Raw genomic sequence first — 9,591 nt, 5'->3', positions numbered from 1 at the left:
CCTCGCCCATTTCCCATGGCTCCACACAAAGATTGCCACACTGATCCTTAAGGGGACCTACTCTCTCCCTCGCTACCCTTTTACTATTGTCACCCCACCCACTCCCCCCTCCCTCACAAACCCCCCCAACACGACATGAAACACACCCACCCTGCCCCCTGATGTTCCGTTTTGGAAAGCCAGTTGATGAAGGATACTACTTGAGGCAATCATTATTCGCTTACATTTATTTACAGACTGAAATATTACAAGCATACACCTCCTAGCTCAAGCACACCACAGTTTCAGCAAGTGTCTCTTTATTTGGAACTCAGGTGAAAGACCAGTTCATACCCGCCACCTGTATATAATTAAGCATAATTAATTTACAAATCATAGATTCCCTTCTTTCTCTTTAAATAAAAATTAGAGTCAATAAACAGAAGCAAAATTTCAAACAAAGTCAATCAAACACCTCCAAACTTTGTCCAATGCATTGCATTGAAAAACGTCCCTCCTCCAGCACCCCTAATAATTTCTTTGACTCGCATTTCTCTTAGTGAAACAATCAGAATGCTGATGACTTGCATCGACCTGTTAAAGTTTGGACATTTCCTTTCTCTCCAGCATTTGTTTCAATTCAGCGAGGTCAATATGTAGTCTTTTCTCATTCACATTTTTTGTAGAGTGTACATTGTCCCACAAAGAACAATTATCCACAGAACATTCAATGGGTATCCTATCTTCAGTATGTCCCTTGTTCAGAATTTCACCCAAAATATTTGACAAATAGGACCCCACATCCACTGCCTCCACAAGGCCCAGTGTTTCCGCAGCTAACGTGCTTTTAACAATCCGTTTTATTTTCTTCACCTCCCAGGCTAAAGGGCAACATTTCCTGAGTATGGCTGAAAATAGAGACATGTTGTCAAAGCTTTTCGTCTTGCACTCATCAGGACAATCCATAAGAATAACCATGTAGGGGAAAACAACAACTTATACTGCATGAGAAGGGAGTGTTGATTGGTAGAGGCATTGCCATGGAGAATGCACCAGTTTACGGTGACTGACAGTTAACTGCCAAGCTTTGTTCGAAATTTAAACCAAGCAGTTTGACCCTGATTGGTCAAGGCATTGCCCTGAGGAATGAACCAGCGAATGGCTGTCACTTACTTTGTTTCGCTGAAACAGGCACAATGTTTGTACATGTTCTTTCCGTCTGCAAAGAACAGGGTCCTGTGTATTAATATGTGTAGCTTCCAGTACATGCAAATGCGCCACACTGCGAGCCCTACTGACAATCTTAAATTGGTCATCAGCGTAATTCTTAGCACAATGAGGATTATTTAGCAAACGTTGTCCAATTGCAGAATCACATCTAATGTTGGACACGGGCTGGTTGGGTACGGTCTGTACCTTACCCATTTCAAACAGCAGAAGGGACATGTTGTTTGATATGATCCGTCAGTCTTTGGGATTTACGGCCTATATACCGAGCATCACACTGACATTGAAATTCATGTATCACATTACTCATTTGTGTGATAGGCAGGACATCTTTTTGTTATTTTCCCTTACATTGGTTATTCTTTCGGATTGTCCTGATGAGTGCAAGGTGAAAAGCTTCGACAGCACGTCTCTATTTTCAGCAGTACTCAAGCTCTGTACTACTAAATGACTGACAACATTTCCCATATTCACCCATCACAAATATTATGAAGCCAGCTGCACCCATCAGCAAGATTAGCTTGTGAAGCATCACTAAAAATTATTCACTTCATGTTCTTTGGGTCACCTAAGGGTGGGAACTTCAGTACACAGTTCTCCAGATTTAGTTTTTTTCAATGTTTTATTTGCTCTTTCAACAATCTCAACTTTTGGATGTTTCATCATCGTGCTTAACTCCAGCACATCAAAACGAGCATCAGGCCTAGTCTGAGAGTCCAGCAAGTTTAATTGACCCACCAGACTTCACAATTGTTCAATCTCTGCTTTAGATCGATCATTATCTTTCTGTGATGACCGAACACGATTAACCGGGTTGGGAGTAACACTCTCTAAATAGGATTGTTGATTCAAACTTATTCCAGACTTAGTCAGCTTAATATCTAAACCAATATATTTAAAGGCCCCACAAGCCTGATTCACAATCTTAAATTCTACCTTAATAACATATTTCTCAAAATCCCCAGTACCATCCCATTCAAAATAATTAACATGCATCATGAAGATGCTTGAACATTTCCCTTTCTGATATCAATAAAACATTGCAGGATCTTCTTTTAGTTGAACAGATTTCAACAAAACAGATCTCACTGAGAAATACAACACCCTGGAAACATCATTAAGACCAAAGACATTTCTTCAGTTTCCAGAGTTTTCCTTCTGTATCTGCTGCCTCTTTAGGTGGTTTCAGAAACATTTCTCTCTGCAAAGTATCACCTTACAGAAATGCAGCTTTTATATTAAAGGATCGACATTCCCATCTTCCTCCAAGTCATTAATATAGATTGGAAATAGCTGAGACCCCCAGCACTGATTCTTGTAGCACTCCACTATTCACTGCCTGCCAATTTGAAAATGCCCTATTTATGCCCACTCTCTGCTTCCTGTCTGTTAACCAATCATCTATCCACGCTAATATCTTACCCCCAACTCCATGAGCCCTTATTTTGCCGATTAATCTTCTGTGTGGCACTTTATCAAATGCATTTTGAAAACCCAGGTATACTACATCTACTGGTTCCCCTTTATCTGCCCTACTAGTTACATCCTCAAAAAACTCTAATAAATTTGTCAAACAGGATTTCCCTTTAGTAAAACCATGCTGACTTGTTCTAATCATACTGTGCTTTTCTAGGTGCTTTGTTAAGACTTCTTTAATAACAGTTTCCAACATTTTCCCAATGACTGATGTCAGACTAACTGGTCTGTCATTCCCTGTTTTCTCTCTCCCTCCTTTCTTGAAAAGCGGCATAGCATTTGCCAACTTCCAATCTGACGGGACTGTTGCCGAATCGAAGAAATTCTGGAAAATCCCAGCTCGTGCACTCACTATCTCTGCAGCTATCTCTTTTAGAACCCCTAGGATGTCGGCCTGGGGATTTGTCAGATTTTAGTCCTTGGAGTTTCTCCAATACTTTTTCTCTGCTGATATGAATTTCCTCACTCTTTTTAGGCCCCAGCTTCCTGCCCATTTCTAATATTGACCTTGTGTCTTCTACTGTGAAGACAGACACAAACTATTTGTTCAATGTCTCTGCCATTTCTTCATTCCCCATGATAATTTCTCCTGTCTCTGCTTCTAAGGGACCAACATTTACTTTAGCTACTCTCCTCCTTTTGATATACCTATAAAAGCTCTTACAATCTGCTTTTATGGTACTGGCTAGTTTACTCTCATTCTATTTTTTACCTTTTTATCAACTTTTTGGTGACCCTTTGCTAGTTTCTAAAACACTCCCAATCCTCAGACTTGCTACTATTTTTTTGCAACATAGTAAGCTTCTTCTTTGAATCTATTTGTTCAATGCCTCAGAGCTCTCCGAATTTTTTCAGAGACCTCAGCCTTGATGAAAGCCCGTCTCCCTGCATGTAAAGCATTCAAATGTACAGAAAAAATGGAACTAATTGTAGTACCTTCTTGAGCAGGAGGATTGTCACACAGAACAGAAGGCAATTTGGGATTCTGCCCATAGACCAATTGATTGGAATTGTATCCTCCAACAATCTGAAGCAAATTCCTTGCATGAACCGCCCAAAACAGAGCGGTCGTCAACTTGCAGTTTGGCTGGTCAGCTAAGATTTTATGTAATATTTTATCAACCACTGGGTGATTCCTTTCACAAAGCCCATTGCTGAAAGGACTTTCAGCTGCAGTATTCATAACCATAATGTTGATTTTTTTCACACATGTCTCAACACGTCTTTGGCAAATTCTTCTTCATTATCAGTCAGAAACTTAGCCGGTGTCTCAATCCCAGACCCTAACCATTTCTACATGATATTCTCTGGAGTTACCCTTTGTTCCGGACTAAGTATTATTGTCGAAAGACTAAATTTGGTGGACAGGTCTATAAAATGTAGAATGAAAATATTTCTGTCTTTGTCCCAGACCTTTAGATCCATGGCAACTAAGTCATGTGCCAATGGAAGTCTGACAATAGGACCTGGCAATATCCTCTGATACTTTTGACAGATTTCATACTTCTCACTACACACGTCTATTATCCTTGTCTACCCTTCATCAACCAAACCTGCATCTATTAGTCGGGTCTTTGACAACGAGGGTGAGCACATTTTCTGAATAACTTGAAGACAATTTGCTTTGTCCCTCTCTGATGCCATTAATACTTGTTTAACACTCTGGTGAAACATCAGGTTATATAAATGTTCTGACTGGGTAAACTGCAGATCCACTGACTTTCCAACAATTATTACCTTATCATGCTTAAGATTCATTTGTCACAGAAGGTTTACTCAACAGTAAAGGTATCTCACTCCAGACACATCAGTACTGATAAAGTGGCTTACTCCATATATCTTACATGGAATTACTACTCTCTTCAGTGACCTCAATGTGTTGTCGTCACCAAACCTAAAGCAAGTCTTACTTTTCATATTCCTTAATCTTACGTCAATCCTCACTGTTGAGTGAATCATGATAACATTTTAACCAAACGAGCACAGGCACTACTAAACAAATCCACGAGTAACACATCCATCACAGGATTAAAATTCCTTGTGACGAGTACAATTTGTTCAAATTCATCATTATCTTACTCTTGGTGTCATGTGCCATTTCGAGGACCCTGTCACTCTGCTTTGGGCAGTTCATTACAATGGATACAGAACTGGCTGAGTGACAGGAGACAGAGAGTAGTGGTTAATGGATGTTTTTCAGGCTGGAGGAAGGTTTGTAGTGGAGTTTCCCCAGGGATCAGTGTTGGGATCCTTGTTTTTCCTGATATATATTAATGACCTAGACCGTGGTGTACAGGGCACAATTTCAAAATTTGCAGATGATATGAAACCTGGAAGCATTGTGAACTGCGAGGAGGATAGTGTAGAACTTCAAAAGAACATAGACAAGTTGGTGGAATGGGCAGACAGGTGGCAGATGAAGTTCAATGCAGAGAAATGTGAAGTGACTCATTTTGGTAGGAAGAACAAGGAGAGACAATATAGAATAAAGGATACAATTCTAAAGGGGGTGCAGGAGCAGAGGGACCCGGGTGTATATGTGTATAAGTCTTTGAAGGTGGCAGGACAGGTTGAGAGAGCAGTTAATAAAGCATACAGCATCCTGGGCTTTATAAATAGGGGCAGAGAGTACAAGAGCAAGGAAGTTATGTTGAACTTGTATAAGACACTAGTTCAGCCTCAGCTGGAGTACTGCGTCCCGCACGTGAGGAATGATGTGAGGGCATTGGAAAGAGTACAGAAAAGATAAGGAGAATGGTTCCAGGGATGAGGAATTTCAGTTATGAAGATAGATCAGGGAAGTTAGGACTGTTTTCCTTGGAGAAGAGAAGGCTGAGAGGTGATTTGATAGAGGTATTCAAAATCATGAGGGGTCTGGACAGAGTAGACAGAGAGAGAAACTGTTCCCACTGGTGAAAGGATCGAGAACGAGAGGGCACAGATTGAAAGTATTTGGTAAAAGAAGCAAAAGTGACATGAGGAAAAACTTTTTCACACAGCAAGTGGTTAAGGTCTGGAATGCGCTGCCTGAGAACGTGGTGGAGGCAGGTTCAATTGAATCATTCAAAAGGGAATTAGACAGTTATATGTTAAGGAATAATGTGCAGGGTTACGGGGAGTAGAGGCACTAGGTGAATTGCTCAGAGAGTTGGTGCAGGCACAATGGGCAGAATCGCCTCCTGTGCTGTTACAATTCTGAGAGTCACACCTGAAGTACTGACTAACTTCCTTGGGAATTCCCAGGATTCGTTTGCTTATGATTGCTGTTCCAATTCTGTCTTCCAATCTAATAGCCAGATCTGCTCAAGATATTTTCATCCTTATTCCTCCTGTTTTTAACTCTTCCATCGTATTAACACCTGCACCCAGTATCTGGATCATTCGGAATGAGTTCTCTATTCTGTCACTGTGGAATGTCCCACCAAGGCTGCAGGAAATGACTGTTTCCCAGCAATTTTTTGAAGGCAACAGGGAATCTCTTCCACTAGCTGAGCCCCAAGTATGAACCAGGAGCCTGTCCGTGTGTGATACCTTAGCACAAACAAGCAATTTTAAATGCTTGCACTGGGCATCGAGCATCCTCAATCGTTTTATACAGTCTGTTAAAGTCTCTGATTGCTGCATTGAATAATCTTTTCCAAAATCTATTAAACTGTAGCCTCCCTTGCACTCCCCCCTCACCCCCCACACTTTCCCTTCCATCAGTCTGCCTATCTCACAGCTTGGTGTAGGCCTGGCACAGTCTGTGGTCCCTCACATCTCCCCAGCCCCCGTTTTTTGTATGAGGCCTGTTGGGCGTGGCATCCTGGTTAAGCCCAATGTCCAGAGAGCTGGGGAAGAGGTAGCTCTGGGCAGAGGCCAGGACACTGGCCATCCTCTTGGCCGCAGTATTGGGCTCACACTGCTGCTGCATGCCGCAGTCGCTGGTCTGGTAAATGCGAGGCAACCTGGGTACCATGACCTTGAGAGGCCTGGGTAGGCAGTGAGCAGAGATATACTGCAGACTCCAGTCCCAGTTATAGTCATCATAGGTACAGAACTCCTTGAGGCAGTGGGCAATGCTGCTGAACACCTCCCTCTTCATCCCAATCCCCATGTTGTGCTTGCCCGCCGTCCATCCAACCAGGTCAATCCTCCTGGCCACCTCCTTGTCATGCTCCAGTGTCTGATGGGTTCCCAGGCTCAGCAGCTGGCAGTCCTGGTACTCACTGCTCTGTAGCTGATTCATCAACTGATAAAAGTGGTAAAAGTCAGGAAGGAGATAGCTGTCTTCTTCAATGAAGAGCACTGACCCACGATAGTTCCTGATAGACAGAACCTTCTCCCACACAAAGTGCAGCATCCATGCCCAGTGATGCTTGGCTTGTGTGAACTGAGCTTCTCTATAATGCCCATATGAGTCGGGGTACTCTGCGTTCTTGCACCTTCTCCTGAGAGCCTCCTCTTTGGAAAGGTCCCTGGGACAGTCTAGTGGATCCTGGCCTGGGAACTCTTCAGGATAGAGCTGTAGGCTGTACGGGAAGATAATCTGTATCCCCTGGCAGAAGTCGACAGACCGGACAATGTCAATGATCTCCTGAGAGAGGTGTGTGAGGCTAAAGATAAGCAGCACTCTCTGGATGTCCGGAGATTGCTGAAGGGACTCGATCAGCAGTCGAAGGTATTGGGTCTTGTGCTGAACCTGTATCACCAAGACCAACTCCGGGTCCTGGCGGAAAGTGGCTGCGTTCAGAAGCAGCTGTTCCAGGTTGTTTTGGTAGACAGCACGTCTCAGTAAACCAGGGTTATTGTAGGGCAACCGCGTGGGATCCCAGGAAGATGCACTGATTCGCTTCACTCCATCCCCATTCAAGTGGGTCGGCTTCAGATCGAGCGTCAATTTAATCCAACTCCACCCCAGCAACAAGATGAATGAAAGAGTCAGAGTGAGAATCAGCATTTTCCTCTTGTAAATACAAAACCTCATCTTAATCAAATAGGCAGCAAACTGGTACAATCCCGGGGAAATCCTGGTACAATCCTGGTACAGTCCCAGTTCAATCCTGGGGTAATCCCGGTACAACCCTGGTGCAATCCTGATCCAATCCCAGTGTAATTCCTGCGTACTCCTGGTACAATCCCAGGATAATCCAGGTACAATCCCAGGGTAATCCAGGTACAATCTTGGGTAAACCTTATGTACTCCTGGTACAATCCCAGTGTAATCCAGGTACAATCCCAATGTAATCCCAGTACAAATCCCAGGTAATCCAGGTACAATCCCAGGGTAATCCTGGTACAATCCCAGTACAATCCTAGTGTAATCCCTGTACAAACCTGGTATAATCCCAGTACAATCCCAGTGTAATGCTGGGTAATCTCAGGGTAATCCCAGTAGAATCCTGGAGTAATCTCAGTACAATCGCAGTGTAATCTGGGTACAATCTTGAGTAATCCCTATGCACTCCTGGTACAATCCCAGGGTAATCCAGGTACAATCCCAATGTAATCCCAGTACTATCCCAGGTAATCCAGGTACAATCCCAGTACAATCCTGGGTAATCTCAGAGTAATCCCGGTACAATCCTGGAGTAATCCCAGTACAGTCCTGAAGTAATACCAGTACAATTGCAGTGTAATCTGGGTACAATCCCAGGGTAATCCGGGTACAATCCTAGGTACAATCCTGGTACATTCCCAGGTAATCCTGGTACAATCCCGGCGTAATCCTGGTACAATCTTGGGTAATCCCTATGTACTACTGGTACAATCCCAGTGTAATCCCAGGGTAATCCAGGTACAATCCCAGAGTAATCCCAGTGTAATGCTGGTGTAACTGCAGTCCAGTCTTGATACAATCCAGTGAGATCAGGGTGCACTGTCCATATACAATGCGGCTGGAATTATCAGGCAGTGCCAGTGATTTCCGGTGTGATTCCTGTGCAATTCCAATTCAATCCAAGTCTAGGTCTGGATCAGGATGGGATTTTGAGCTCCGTTTCCTGTACGGGCAGCATGGTGAGCCCCCACACCCGGTGCTCCCGTTCCCAGTGCTCCTGTTCCCGGTGCTGCTCCCACTCCCGGTGCTGCTCCCACTCCCGGTGCTGCTCCCGGTGCTGCTCCCACTCCCGGTTCTGCTCCCACTCCCGGTGCTGCTCCCACTCCCGGTGCTGCTCCCGGTGCTGCTCCCACTCCCGGTGCTGCTCCCACTCCCGGTGCTGCTCCCGGTGCTGCTCCCACTCCCGGTTCTGCTCCCACTCCCGGTTCTGCTCCCACTCCCGGTGCTGCTCCCACTCCCGGTGCTGCTCCCGGTGCTGCTCCCACTCCCGGTTCTGCTCCCACTCCCGGTGCTGTTCCCGGTGCTGCTCCCACTCCCGGTGCTGCTCCCACTCCCGGTGCTGCTCCCACTCCCGGTTCTGCTCCCACTCCCGGTGCTGCTCCCGGTGCTGCTCCCACTCCCGGTCAGTCTGGGACACGGAAGTTGAACTGGGAGCGGCTGCTCCGCCTGGAGTAAGTACAAAGTGAAGCTGGGAGTGGGGCTGGGGGAATTTGTGCCAGTTACCTCTGACCAGCACTGGTTATGCTAGTTAGAGACAGCTCACAGTCCAGTAACTCCACGGTCACGTGTCCCGAAACTTCACCAGGAAGTGCACTGGAAACTTTCTTTCCTGCCTTTCACGCCATTGGCTGCCGCTCCGGTGACGTCTCATTCTCCACAAAGATAAATAACTTGAAATGACGTCCAATTAATAACTCAATCCCATTGGAGTGTTCGGAGTCAATGGGGACCAATGGGAGTCAGTGGGGATGAAGGGGAATCAGTCAGAGATCGTGGGATCATTGCTCATGACTGGGGGTCAATGGGAGTCAGTGGGGGTCACAGGGAGTCAGTGGGCGTCAATGGGAGTCAGTGGGGTCAATGGAAGTCAG

General features: G+C 45.0%; 1 protein-coding gene across 1 annotated transcript; it reads right to left on the bottom strand.

The window, feature by feature from the left end:
• Positions 1–225: 225 nt before the first annotated feature.
• Positions 226–9,295, bottom strand: LOC137366720 (alpha-1,6-mannosyl-glycoprotein 2-beta-N-acetylglucosaminyltransferase-like). The gene has a single exon (XM_068028385.1). The coding sequence runs from the start codon at positions 7,646–7,648 to the stop codon at positions 6,398–6,400; it is 1,251 nt and encodes a 416-aa protein (XP_067884486.1). The 5' UTR covers positions 7,649–9,295; the 3' UTR covers positions 226–6,397.
• Positions 9,296–9,591: the final 296 nt, after the last annotated feature.

Source organism: Heterodontus francisci, unplaced genomic scaffold (assembly GCF_036365525.1).
Source record: "Heterodontus francisci isolate sHetFra1 unplaced genomic scaffold, sHetFra1.hap1 HAP1_SCAFFOLD_786, whole genome shotgun sequence".
Taxonomy (NCBI): domain Eukaryota; kingdom Metazoa; phylum Chordata; class Chondrichthyes; order Heterodontiformes; family Heterodontidae; genus Heterodontus; species Heterodontus francisci.
This window is presented reverse-complemented; position numbering and strand designations above follow the sequence as displayed.